Raw genomic sequence first — 14,907 nt, 5'->3', positions numbered from 1 at the left:
ATCATGATTTCAAGTTTGATTATACTTCCTAGTGTACAAATCAAGGGATAGTTCACCCAAAAATAAAAATTCTCTCATCATTTACTTGTTTTTTCCACTTGTCGCCCATGCCTCAATCCGCCAAGTCCGGTAAAGTTGGAAATATATTCACAGATTCGAACTTACCGGATCAATAACTATTTACAGAAACGTTACTAAAATACATACGACACCTCTTTCCAACCGTAGTAATGCAGACAACAAGCTACAACCTCATTTTCATCAACACGAGCCTTCCTCCGAGCTGGACAAATGACATTGATCAATACGCACAACCGGCGGAGATACAAGTCCGCAGGGACCGTCGGCAAAGTGCAAAACCGAAAAGCGACAATACAAAAATATTCAATAACTTCACTGTTGCACATAGTAGTGTCACCAAATTCAGTTTACACATCAGTGGTCTCCTGTTGGTTATACTACAACACTTAGATACAAATGTGCTTTTGCAATTCTCATGTTGAGCACAAATGTAGCAGTAATATGACTACCTGTATTTCTTTCAGTTTCAAAGAATGATTTCTGTTCCTTTTTTGGAAATGAGGACTTCCCAAATCTGTTGATGCTGTTTGGGTGATACTTGATGTTTAATTGTTTTAAACCATCAATACAGTAGATCATCTGAATAGTGCATAATCTATAAATAATCTGGAGTGAAATTCCAAGGATAACATTAAAGTAATCAAATATTCTGTACTTTTATGCATTACAGGATTCCTAAAGTTAACATTTTCTTAATATGTTTAATGTATTTATCCCATATAGATTCAGTGTGAAACTTGTGCAAGATGGTTTCACATACAGTGCCTTGGAATGACAGCAGCACAAATACCAAACAAAGGCATTCCTTAGTATTGTAGTAACTAAAGAGGCCGTAGGAGAGTTTGGTTACCTCTTACTAGAGTTAGTGAAAATGTATGTCCCTATAAAAATTTCCCAGGATTATGCAAAGACATTTTTTTCCAAACTAAGTGTTGTAGTATAACCAACAGGAGAGCACTGATGTGCGAACTGAATTTGGTGAGACTACAATGTGCAACAGAGAAGTTATTGAATATTTTTGTATTGTCGCTTTTCGGTTTTGCACTTTGCCGACGGTCCCTGCGGGCTCGTTTCTCCGCCGGTTGTGCGTAGAGATCAAAGTCATTTGTCCAACTCGGAGGAAGGCTCTTTTTGATGAAAATGAGGTTGTAGCTCGTTGTCAACATTACTAAGGCTGGAAAGAGGTGTCCTTTGTATTTTAACAACATTTCTGTAATTAGTTATTGATCCGGGAATATCGAATCTGTGAATATATTTCCAACTTTCCCAGACTTGATGTAAGTTAACATATGAATCACGTTTAACATAGTGCAACAGTCTACATGCTGATCAAGTTCTATGCACAAAAGTCAAAACACGATCCACATTACAGATCTGACCTTTTATATGACTTAAGGCCTATTATTGTGTTCAGCAGTGTGTTTGCTGAAGGATGACAACTTGAGCGCAAAGGTGAGTTTGGCTTTGATCGGCGATGGGAGGAGCTGTTGAAAGGTAAGTGAGTATATTTAAGGAAGACTGACGACTTGTTGGTACGTCTAACATTTGGCATTACTTAAATCGTGTATGTGTGCATTCAGACACACTCTGTTACTTCTACAATCAGAGATTTAAAAGGCTAAAAAGTCGTGCGCAATCAGACAAGCCCCGAGGCAGCAGGCATTTACGCACAACAACATGTCCGACACGAAGAAACGATTTAGCATCGACTCGTCTGATTCAAACCCTTGGGATAGTCTGGGAAGCCCGAAACTATGGTCTCCCACCTCCGGGATCCCGCTGCAGAGTGGGCTCTATGAGGACATGGCATTTCCCATGCAGAATATGGAGATTCCTACCGACGTGGTGTGGAAACGACCCAAGGTGAGTCCAAGTTACAGCAACCCTCCAATAAAAGCTCATGCACAGGATATGTGTGTGTTTTCTTGGTGCGTCACTTTTTTATGTGCATGTTAAAGAAAATTTCCCGGGCTTTACTGTTATTAATGTTTGTGAGTGTGACCTTGGGTTTTGGAAACTTTTTGATGTCGATGATCCCAAAATATTATTATTTCCTTGCAAGGGACACCCTTCCTAAAATACAAAGGCAGTCATATATTTTCATTTATAAAGGGCCAATTACACATGTGAGGAAAAGTAGTAAGTGTGACATTATAAAGACAAAATGTTGTTTACAAAATTAAATGATTGGATTATATATTGTCATTGTACTTCTTAAGCAAAAATAAATGTATCTGGAAAATATATTACAGCCTAAACCATTTAGAAAACAGAAACAAACAGTAATAGTGTGAAATATGCTTAATTTTATATTAAATTTTAAAACTCTGAATTTTTTCACGGACCCGTAAATCCCTTTTGCGGACCCTTGGGGGTCCCTGGACCCCAGTTTGAAAACCACAGATCTAATGCAATGACATGTGACCTATGTGCCCAAACACTTATGATACAATATTATATCAAGTAATTTTTTATTTGTATAGCACTTAAACACACATCATTTCAAAGCAGCTTTACAGAAAATTACAAAAAAATGTCACTTGAGCTCACCTAACAGAGAGAGAGAGAGAAAATAGGAGAACGTTTACACTTTAAAATAAGGATCTATTTGTTTACATTAATGGTGTGTTCACATACAACGTGAATCGAGCCTTTCGCGTGTCGCGATTGCATACAAAGTCAATGCAAAGTCGCGAATAGATGCAAATTCGTGGCGGGCGGCGCTAATGAAGCGAATGGCGTGAAGCGAAAACACAAACTCGTTCAACTCGAGCGAAATATCCGCATGACGCGTTTTTGCGAAAGCCTATCAGCATTGAGGTTGTCCGGATGTCACTGACGTACTGACATAGTAACAGAAGAAATCAGGAAAAATGGATGAGAAAATGGTTGTAGCGGTGTGTGGACGCCCGGAATTGTATGACACAACATCAACGTTTCAGGGACTTCAACAACAGATACAGAGCAGCAATTATTCCGCTATCGGCCATGGTTGATGGCAGAAAGATACGTTGTCGTAGAAGCCACTCCTCCTGTCCTTTTCCGGAAGAGAAGGGGGAATACTCGCGGATTCGCGTTACTCACGCGAACACAAGTTTAAACACAAATGTAATCCAGCAGTCAAACTCGCACGAGCAATGTGAGGCGAATCGCGTTGTATGTGAATGCACCATAACGCGAACCCGCGAGTATTCCCCCCTTTCTTCCGGAAAAGGACAGGAGGAGGGGCTTCTACGACTTGGTCCATAGTAAAGTACAACCAATAGCTGGAATCAAGTAGACGCGCATATTTTCAGAACTTACCAGGTAGTCCAAGTTCCTCGCTCACTTTCCTCCAAGCGATGTCTTTTTTCGTCCGGTCTCTGTACATGTATGACGTGTGTCATACAACTCCGGGTGCCCACACACACACCGCCACAACAATTTTTTCATCCATTTTCCAGATTTCGTCTGCTACTACATCAGAACGTCAGTGACATCCGGACAATCTCAATGCTGATAGGCTTTCGCATCAACGTGTCATGCGCCATTTGCTTCATTCGCGCCACCCGTTGGCGTCCATTCGCATCTTTGCATTGACTTTGTATGTAATCGCGCCGTGCGCAACGCTCGCTTTCTTATTTAACAGTGTAAATGCAAACAGATGCATGTATTATAATATAATGTTACATTTTCAACATGGAGTATAACTATATAAAGTGTCTAATGCACTGAACATTATAATGATATAAAACATTTTAAACGTTCCTGTACTGTAAGAAAGGTACAGGATTTGCAGGTCTTGTAATTCAATTGTCATTTAGCAGACACTTTAAAGTGGCTTAAAGCACACTGTAAAGAGATTAATGGAAAGGAGGAGGCGAGAACCGGCTTGATAATATAAATTATATTTTAATGAAGAGCTTAAACGAAAAGACAACCACACAAAGGTGTTGGACAGCTGCCAGTAAATCTCTCTCTCTCTCTCTCTCTCTCTCTAACTGCAGCCTCCAGTTGGCCTTTATCCCTCTCTGAGGTTTGATTATCCTGATTAGGGGCTGCGTGTGCAGCATCACGTCCCGGCCCCACCCTCCGCCCTGTCTCACACACACTTATTTCAGGTTTATTTCCCCTTGAGCAACCTAAAGTTTCTTGATCAAAGGAACAACTATAAGAGTTTGTACTCAATGGATTAGCACTTTGTGGGGTTCTAATCTACAACCTTCTGAATTTTAGCCCAGATCTTTAAGCATTATGCAACACCACCCCATGAGGGGGTGTTTGTTGTTGTTTGAAATGTCATGAGAGATTACATTCAGTCAGGAAGTGCCCAGGCAGGTAAGCTTGCGTCTGGTCTGCAGCTGCGCCACAAACTCGCTGCCTTGAGGAAGAAACTGTTCAAATGAAATGTTGGAAATTATGTTCCTCAACTGTAATGTTTAAATGTTAGGTCATCATCTTACACTCTAAAAAATAAAGCTTCTTCAATGGGTCTTTTTGGGATAGCACAGAACCTTCTCCTTAGAACCCCCCAAAAGTTCTCTAACTTTTAATGACATCAGTGCAACACAAAATGGGATGTTAGGCAGAATGCTCAAGCTGCCCTTTTCCATACAGTGAAAGTGAATGGAGATTGGGGCTCCAAAACCTGAGCTCCCTAAAATGTCATAAATGTAGTCCAAACAACTTATTTATATTCCAAGTATTCTAAATGAACATGATAGCTTTGTATGAGAAAGACCAAATATTTTAGTCATTCATTGAAAAATGTTCACACTTGTTTTTGTACAAAGCAGTGCAGGAAGACGCAGATTATCAGTGAATGATGATTTAAATTTCAGACTATTCATCACAGAAAGCTATTGTGTGGCTTCAGAAATGTTTGATTATAGTTTTAAGATACTTTCTTGGTGTCTGTGCACTCAATTTGCCATAGATTCACTCTTTTTCTCATTCTGCTGAACATTTCACCTTTCGTGATCTACGGAAGAAAGAAAGTCATAGGTTTTGAATCCCATGAAGGTGACTATGATTTTCATTTCACTTTCATCTCTCTCTCTCTCTCTCTCTCTCTTTTCCAGGAGATCTGTCCGTTTCCTCAGTTCATCGTTGATGGAGCCACTCGTATGGACATCTGCCAGGGAGTTTTGAGTGAGATTTGAATACTGAAAACATTTACGAATATGAATTCACAATAAGCAAAATACAGGTGCTGCAGGTTTGTGCAGGTTCTCAGATGACACACTGTTAGTGGTTTATTAGCTGTGAAGTAAAGAAGCGCAAACTTCTCTTAATGTTTACAATCAGGTTTATCAATCATGGAAGTGTTTCCTAACTGATTTTACTTCAGGAGATTTTACATTGAGCATCAAGTGGCGACCCAACACAGTACCAATATTGTCATTGTCATCATACAATAGTATACAAAAACATTTCTATAGCTACCCAGGTGAAAAAGACGTACAATTAAGTGTATTAAAAATGTACTTAAATATGTTTTTAGTACAATACAAATATAATGTAATGCATTTTTAATACACTTAATTGTACGTCATCAGACACTGAAATATATTAATGCTGCCATGAAATACATAGGCCAAACTATATGCAAAATTCTTAACATGACAATGGTTAAATAAATACATACAGTAGATTGTTTGGTTTCTAACTTTTTGATAGTTCTATGATCGGCAGCCAACAATTCAAAGCACATTTAAATGTATTTTACGATTATATGGTAAGCATTTTATTATGAGCATTTAGCATTGTTTTTCCCTGCTGTTCGTGACCCTAACTATGGAAGGCAGATCCTACCACAATATAAAAAAATAAGAGGTAATTTTGACTTTATATGCAAGTTTATTTCATGCAATTGTGACTTTTTTATAACTCGCAATTGCAAGAATGAAGTCACAATTGTGAGAAGTCGAAATTGCGTTATATAAACTTGCATAGAAAGTCTGTAAAATCTTGCAATTGCGAGTTTATATAATGCATTTGCGACTTTATTTCTCACAATTGCTAGATATGAAGTTGCAACTGCATGATAAATTAAATTGTGAGTTCATATCTCATATCTATGACAAGTAGCTATTGCAAGAAATAAAGTTGAAATTTTTAAATATAGTCGCAATTGCGTGATATAATCTAAATTGCCAGTTCATATCTCGTAATTACAAGAAGTCGCAGTTGCAAGAAATTTCACAATTGCGATTTTACATTTCGTAAATTGGACTTTTTCGTAATTGCAAGGTTTTACAGACTTTCTATGCAAGTTTATATAACGCAATTTGCGTGATATATACTTGCATATACTATAGAACTAAAAGTCTATAAAACCTAGCATTTGTGATATTATTTCTCATAATTCAACTTTATTTCTCAAAATTGCTAGATATAAAGTTGCAGTTGTGTGATATATACTAAATTGCAAGTTCATATCTCGTAATTAAGAGAAGTCGCAATTGCGAAAAATCAAGTCAAAATTGCTAAAGTCACAATTGCTTGATATAAACTTGCATATAAACTCTATTAAACCTTGCAATTGTGACTTTCTATCAATTGTGACTTTTGCAATTCAACTTTATTTCTTACAAATGAGAGATAAACAAAATTGCAAGTTCATATCTCGTAATTACGAGAAGTCGCGACTGCACAAAATAAAGTCAAAATTGCAAGAAATAAAGTAGTAATTGCAAAATATAAAGTCTTAATCGCGTGATATAAACATGCATGTAAAGTTTATATAACTTTGCAATTGTGACTATATTTCGCAATTCAACTTAATTTCTTACAATTGTGAGATATAAAGTCGCAATTGCTTGATATAATCAAAATTGCAAGTGCATATCTTGTAATTATGAGAAGTCGAAATTGCCACAATTGCGAGAAATAGTCGTTTTTGCGAAATAAAGTTGCAATCGCGTGATATAAACTTGTATATAAAGTTGATATAACTTCGCAATTGTGACTTTATATCTCTTAATTCAACTTTATTTCTCACAACTGTGAGATATAAAGTTGCAATAGCATGATATAAACAAAATTACTTGTTCATACCTCGTAATTACGAGAAGTCGTTGTTATAACGTTGAAATCGTGAAGTATAGTCACAATTGCATGATATAAACTTGCATACAAGACTATAAAACCTTGCAAATGTGACTTTATATTTCGCAATTTTGTGATATCAGCGAAATTTCGGGTTTATATCTTATAATTATGATAAGTTGTGAAATTGTGAGATATGATGTCAGAATTAGGCTACCTATGGTTATTTTTGTATTATGTGGCAGGATAAAGGTTCCACACCTATCAGAACAAACTTTGAGAAATTAGTGAGAAGAGAATTTTGGGCTGCCACCTACCAGTTGAGAACCTCTGATTTAAAATACATTTTAACAAGTTTGAATTCTCTCTCAGGCGACTGCTGGTTCCTGTCAGCAGTGGCGTCTCTCTCGTTGTACCCTTCCCTTATGAATCGCGTCATTCCCTCAGGCCAAAGCTTCCAGAAGGGCTACAATGGCTCTTTCTGTTTTCGGGTAAGTGTCATGTTATAGTGTCAGGTCAGCACACAATTTAAAACAGTTAAAATAGTTGGTTGTAATAGCGTAATGTTGTCTGTGTCTCTGTCTGTAGTTCTGGCAGTATGGTGAGTGGATTAAGATACGTGTCGACGACCGTTTGCCAACTCGTAATGGTAAACTGATTTATCTGCGCTCTGCAAAACAAGATGAGTTCTGGAGCGCATTACTAGAGAAAGCTTATGCCAAGTTAGTACCACTTTACCCCAAAAAGTATTGGAAGTGTGTAATTTCTATGGACTAGTGGCACCAAATTGAATAAAACAAAAAATACATAATTGTTTTCAAACAGGTTTGCCCGAACACCCCACTCATCTTTCATTGCTCTGAAAAGTGAGCTTGAAAAGTGGGCTTGTGCTTTCATTCTTTAAAATAAATGCCATTTGGTTGGATAGTTTGTCATCTAATCCATTGACATTATACATTGTGTGGCTTAAGTGCCCAAATACTTTTTAGGGCCACTCCGCATGCACATGAACAGCTTTTGCTTGTTTTCTGTTATGTACATCATCTTGGCTTCATCTTTTTTATATCTCTCTCTCTCTGTCAGGATGAACGGTGGTTATAACAGCCTGAATATGGGTTTCCCTCACGAGGCGATGGCAGATATGACTGGTGGCATTACGGAGGTCTTCATGATGTTGTCTCTTCCTAAGGCGCTGGGTTCATTCCTGCATCCCCTGCTGCAGAAAGGAGCACTCATAAACTGTGGCAACTCTCAGGTTCTTTCCCTTACAAAAACATAACTTCAGTTTTTTAACTAGTACAAGAAAACTGCAGGAATACTGTGTCCAAATTACCACAATTGTATTGCAGTACTGAAAACTGCAGGAATACCGTGTCCAAATTACCACAATTGTATTGCAGTACTGAAAACTGCAGGAATACCATGTCCAAATTACCACAATTTTATTGCAGTACTGAAAACTGCAGGAATACCGTGTCCAAATTACCACAATTGTATTGCAGTATTGAAAACTGCAGGAATACCGTGTCCAAATTACCACACTTGTATTGCAGTACTGAATACTGCAGGAATACTGTGTCCAAATTACCACAATTGTATTGCAGCACTGAAAACTGCAGGAATACCGTGTCCAAATTACCACAATTGTATTGCAGTACTGAAAACTGCAGGAATACCGTGTCCAAATTACCACACTTGTATTGCAGTACTGAATACTGCAGGAATACCGTGTCCAAATTACCACACTTGTATTGCAGTACTGAATACTGCAGGAATACCGTGTCCAAATTACCACACTTGTATTGCAGTACTGAATACTGCAGGAATACCGTGTCCAAATTACCACACTTGTATTGCAGTACTGAATACTGCTGGAATACTGCGTCCAAATTACCACACTTGTATTGCAGTACTGAATACTGCAGGAATACTGTGTCCAAATTACCACACTTGTACTGCAGTACTGAAAACTGCAGGAATACTGTGTCCAAATTACCACACTTGTACTGCAGTACTGAAAACTGCAGGAATACTGTGTCCAAATTACCACACTTGTACTGCAGTACTGAATACTGCAGGAATACTGTGTCCAAATTACCACACTTGTACTGCAGTACTGAAAACTGCAGGAATACTGTGTCCAAATTACCACACTTGTACTGCAGTACTGAAAACTGCAGGAATACTGTGTCCAAATTACCACACTTGTACTGCAGTACTGAAAACAGCAGGAATACTGTGTCCAAATTACCACACTTGTACTGCAGTACTGAATACTGCAGGAATACCGTGTCCAAATTACCACACTTGTACTACTGCAGGAATACCGTGTCCAAATTACCACACTTGTACTGCAGTACCGAATACTGCAGGAATACCGTGTCCAAATTACCACACTTGTACTGCAGTACTGAATACTGCAGGAATACCGTGTCCAAATTACCACACTTGTACTACTGCAGGAATACCGTGTCCAAATTACCACACTTGTACTGCAGTACCGAATACTGCAGGAATACCGTGTCCAAATTACCACACTTGTACTGCAGTACCGAATACTGCAGGAATACCGTGTCCAAATTACCACACTTGTACTGCAGTACTGAACACTGCAGGAATACTGCGTCCAAATTACCACACTTGTACTGCAGTTCTATATTTGTTCTCTCGAAGTTCACTCCTACACTTAGTACATTTGCTGAACTTCTTCAAATTCTTCAAAACTTGACCAATGACAGCAATGCGTGTTACACATCAGCAACAAAATATTTCAAATAAAAAAATTAACTAGCAAATATAAAAGTTTTCAGAGCAGTGTCATGAACATGTGATACAGTACATGACCTCTAAACTGCAGTACTGTAATGTATAGAACACCCTGGATTGGTTATGTCTGTTAAAATATTTAATTGTATGATTTTTCATAGTTAATCAGATTTTTAAAATGCTGAAATATTACTCTATATAACTTGTAATGCACAATAAATCTCTAAAACCCTTATCCTCCAAAATATAAAGTCTGCAAACATATCAAACACTGTAAATTAATCGCATGCTTTAATTTCGACAGCCCTAGTTTAGACACTGCAGAACTGCAGTTTTGTTCAATGTGAAAACTGCATTTGCAATTGGAGCTCCATTTATACTGCAGGGTAGCTGTTTAATGCTAGGGTGTGTAATCCAGTGAGGCTAGCAGTTAGCAAGCTAGCTTTGAAAGCATAGAGCCCGCCCTTGCTTCAGTGGTGTCTCCAAAGCCACGCCTCCTCTATCACACATGATCACACACAGAGCGGAGTCTAAGCGCCAAACGTTTTTTCGTTGTAGACGTTTCTAACACGGTCTTTCTTTTCTTATTTCCTTTTACTGGTGGTTCAGGAGGAACATAAGGTAGCTGCGGTTCACTTTTCATTCTCGCGCTCACTCTTCACAGCGTCAAGGATCCCGCGATGATGACGTGTGATTGTCTGCGCAAAGAAGTTGCGCGGCGGTATGCAAATATTTCACAGAATATATATTTTGTTTATTTTTATTTTTTTACTTTTAGACCACTTAAATTATTGATTGCTATCAGGATGTGAAGAAATTTTCAACCAGTATAATAAAACATTCTGGAAAAGATCGCACACCCTAGCTTTAGCTGCACTGAACTGTAGTAGTGCAACACTGACCTTAAATGTAGTCGAAGCAACTTATGTGCTATATTTCAAGTTTTCTGAATCCAAATATATTTATTGAAAATGCTCCTCTCTGACGGAGGTCTTACATTTTTTGATGCTTGGTCAAACTTGGAGTCAAACTTTTTTGGCCCCTGTTCTCAGACATTCTGCAAAATAAAATCATTAAGTATAGAAAAATATTTTGGGGTGAACTCTTTATAGCCTTAATGGTCATGTTTGATCTGTTTGCAATGCAAAAACGTATTTATTACAGAATATAAGAAAAGAACACTGTATGTATCATCTCATTATGCGCGGTTGAATCCGCAACATTGCCATGACATGTTTAGTCCTCATGAAGCAACCTGGTGTAAAGTTTCTTGCTCAAGCAGTGGCGGAGCTAGGGGGTGGCCAAGGGTGGCCGTGACCCCATTGGCCACCCCACACACAATTGCCGTTTTTGAGCACAAGACTTAACATGTACTGTACTAAAATTTCTGTGCCAACACAGACTGATCGCTGGCCCCTGCCTGGCCACCCCTGTGAAAAACTCCTGGCTCCGCCCCTGTGCTCAAGGGCACAATACTAGCAGTTCATAGATCAACACTTGCAGGTTTGAACTTGCAACTGTTTGGTTAGCAGCTCAACTCGTTAACGCCTGGCCAAAACGCATTAAAATGTAGAAATGAACACAATGTTCGGATCTACACATCAGTGGAACATTACTGCCGTGAAAGTGTGCAAGTCTTTGTCTTGTGCATTTACTTTTATGTTCTGCTTTTCTAAGTTGTTTTCTAGGACAATGGTATTTTGTTTTGACATAATAACGTTTAACCTTCTAGTATCACGTAAAAGTACCGTATATTTATTGTTTTATCATTTGAAATCTAACAAAATTGCTCATGTGAAATGTTTTGTTTAAAAAGTGTTAAAGCAAGTTTCTTGAAAAAAATGTGAGTGGTGTTCTGCATGTCTTTTGTTGCGTTCTCGGCAACAAGCTCTCACATGAGTTCTAGGAAAGTGACATTTGATTTGACAGTTGTTGTTTTATTAAAGGTTACCTATTGTTCTCTCTCTCTGTGTGTGTGTGTTTTTAGGGTCCTCTTGAAAAGAGTAATGAGTTTGGGATTTTGTTCAGGCATGCCTATTCTGTGACAGGACTCGAGACGGTGAGAATTTTTTTTTAAGCTCATCTGTTTTTCTCTCTGCCTTTCATTTTGTCTGTTTGTACACTCTCCACCAGAGGGCGCCATCAGGTAAAAAAAAAACAAAAACTGAGTGTGTGTTGATTTAGGTCTTGACCAGCTACATGCCTCCAGTGTTGATGCTGAAGTTACTTAGATGCTGTAGCTTCTCGAGCTTAACTTTACAACACATAACTTTTTAAGATAATTCAATAATATCACCTGATAGTTATATATTTTATTAGGTTGACACTGACGTGCACATAACGTGGGCTGTAGTTTTGTGTTCCCAAATCTCAAAAGGTACCTTTTTTTGGGTTCTTCCCATTTTGGAATGTCCAATTCCCAATGCGCTCTAAAGGTGCGTACACACTGCCAGCGACATCGCGCGCGACAGCGACTCAATAACATTCATTTTCAATGCGAGCACAGCGACTTCGGCGACTACGAGCTGTCGCGACGTTGGCGTAGATGTCAGCGTCCAGCGACAAAGTTGAGACAAGTTCAACTTTATTCAAATGAAGGCGACTAACGAAGCGACAGCCAATAGGAGAGACGACGGGAGAGCTCACGTGATCCTTCTCTCTCTCTCTCAGCTCCTGCAGTAACGGAAAGATGGATGAAAGGCTAATTCCTGTTGTTAGAAATTTTCCAGTGCTCTATGATATGGATCTGCTTCCCACGCACAAGGACATTTTTAATAAAAATACTGCGTGGAAAGGTGTATCTGAGATCGTTGAGGATTTTATGGACCGGCATTTGCATTTTCACTGCAGATAAACAGCCGCTCTGGCAAACAGCACGCCTTGTTTCTCATTCATCTTTGATATAAAGCATTTTATGTACTGATTCCATTTATATTTAGACTTTTCCGTCCAAAATGTTTGTTTTTAGTGGCAAGAAAAGAGATTCGCTGTCAACAGCAATGGAATGGCATCCGTGAATGTCATTTATAAACGTTACTAGGCAACCAGTAGTGGGAACGCCCACTAGCGACTTCACCGCCAGCCACTGGCGACCTGGAGCGATAAAGTCGCTGGCAGTGTGTACGCACCTTAAAGCTGCGTACACACTGCCGGCGACAGCGACTCCATCCCATTCATTTTCAATGAGAGCGACCGTTGGCGACTAGATGTGGGCGTGTCCAGCGTCGCGACAAAGTTGAGACAACTTCAACTTTATTCAAATGAATAGCGACTAACGGAAGCGACAGCCAATAGGAGAGAATACGGGAGAGCTCACGTGATCCTTCTCTCTCTCTCTCTCTCTCTCTCTCTCTCAGCTCCTGCAGTAACGGAAAGATGGATGAAAGGCTAATTCTTGCTGTTAGCAATTTTCCAGTGCTCTATGATATGGATATGGTATATCCAGCCGCAGCTCTTGCTCCAGCCGGTGGTACTCGCCGTGCTGACTCAATGTCTTTAATGGTTTTGTGTACCCAGACAGACCGGCGTTTGCATTTCCACCGCAGATAAACAGCCGCTATGGCAAACAGCACGCCTTGTTTCTCATTCATCTTTGATGTAAAGCATTTTATGTACCAATTCCATTCATATTTAGTCTTTTGCCTCCAAAATGTTTGTTTTTAGCGCCAAGAAAAGCGATTTGCTGTTAAGAGCAATGGAATGATATCCGTGAATGTCATTTATAAACGTTACTAGGCAACCAGTAGTGGGAACGCCCACTAGCGTCTTCACCGCCAGCCACTGGCGACCTGCAGCGACAAAGTCTCTGGCAGTGTGTACACAGCTTTAGTCCTCGTGGTGGCATGGTGACTCGCCTCACTCCGGTTAGCGGAGGACGAATCTCGGTTACCTCCACGTCTGAGACCGTCAATCCATGCATCTTATCATGTGGCTTGTCGAGTGTGTTATTGCAGAGACGTAGCGCATGCGGAGGCTACACGCTATTCTCCACGGCATTTACACACAACTCACCACGCGGCCCACCGAGAGTGAACCACATTATAGTGACCACGAGGAGATTAACCCAATGTGATTCTACCCTCCCTAGCAACCGGGCCAATTTGGAGACCTGGCTGGAGTCACTCAGCACGCCCTGGGATTCGAACTCACAAACTCCAGGTGTGGTAGCCAGTGTCAATACTCGCTGAGCTACCCAAGCACCCAAAAGGTGCCCTTTTAAGCAGAGGTGCCCTTAACAGCACAACCCCCCTCCCCATTTCCATGACTCTTTCAGGAACATTTTTAAAGATCATTATGATTCAAACAGATTCATAAATGAATCATCTAGACTGATTTGTAAACCGTATCAAATAATCTATTAAAGAATTATCGACTCCTGACAATTCAGGCATTAATACGACATGCGAGCAAGTATTAAGCCACATCCACAATATTCCGAAGTGTGCGTAATCGAGAGCGTTTTCCATTTTAAAAAACATTTTTTTAGTGGAGAAAAACGCTGTTCCATTTTGGAAGAGGGCGTAAACAAAGCAACATGAATGTGCTTTTAAATGGAAATGTATTCATGTGGTCGTGGCTAAGTCCAGAGAAAACCTAGAAAAATATATTCACTTTAAATCAGCAAATCTGCATTAAATCTACATTTATATGTACTAGTTCATTTACATGCACCATCCGAAAGAACCGAATCGGAGTCTCCAATATTAAATATAAAGGAATTGTTCATTTTAACGAGTCAGAGTGTGATGACGTGTTTCCACCTTGCTTAGCAGCGTTAATCTAGCAAACTTTTTCGATTTCCAATTTTTTTATTATTTAGTACTTTGTGTCATATTACCCAGCAAATAAGTTTTAAAAAACAAATTACGACAGATGCAATGAGGTTTCTAATATAGCTGCTGAGGGAGCCCATTTACTGTTTGTCATAATCCACCGCTCTCTATTTTTTCTTCTTTTGGGAGCTGTGAAAGCATAATAGTCTATTTTTTACTTTTGCTGTTGGAGCAAATGGAAAAGCAAAACAGATATATT

At 39.2% G+C, this 14,907-nt stretch overlaps 1 protein-coding gene across 2 annotated transcripts in view; it reads left to right on the top strand.

Annotated features, from left to right (window-relative positions):
• The first annotated feature begins 1,228 nt into the window (after positions 1 to 1,228).
• LOC127630239 (calpain-9-like) overlaps positions 1,229 to 14,907 on the top strand; it is a 26,442-nt gene continuing 12,763 nt past the window's right edge. Inside the window, exons 1-8 of one of the 2 annotated variants that reach the window (XM_052107716.1) lie at positions 1,229 to 1,358; positions 1,496 to 1,575; positions 1,688 to 1,944; positions 5,142 to 5,211; positions 7,483 to 7,601; positions 7,699 to 7,832; positions 8,194 to 8,365; positions 11,864 to 11,935. In XM_052107716.1, coding sequence (XP_051963676.1) covers positions 1,759 to 1,944; positions 5,142 to 5,211; positions 7,483 to 7,601; positions 7,699 to 7,832; positions 8,194 to 8,365; positions 11,864 to 11,935 — 753 coding nt within the window. In that variant the 5' untranslated portion in view covers positions 1,229 to 1,358; positions 1,496 to 1,575; positions 1,688 to 1,758. The other variant, XM_052107715.1, reaches the window with a different exon arrangement.

The sequence above is a fragment of the Xyrauchen texanus genome, chromosome 36 (assembly GCF_025860055.1).
Source record: "Xyrauchen texanus isolate HMW12.3.18 chromosome 36, RBS_HiC_50CHRs, whole genome shotgun sequence".
Lineage (NCBI taxonomy): Eukaryota > Metazoa > Chordata > Actinopteri > Cypriniformes > Catostomidae > Xyrauchen > Xyrauchen texanus.
Note: the sequence above shows the minus strand (reverse complement) of the source record. Positions and strands in the feature narration are given on the sequence as shown.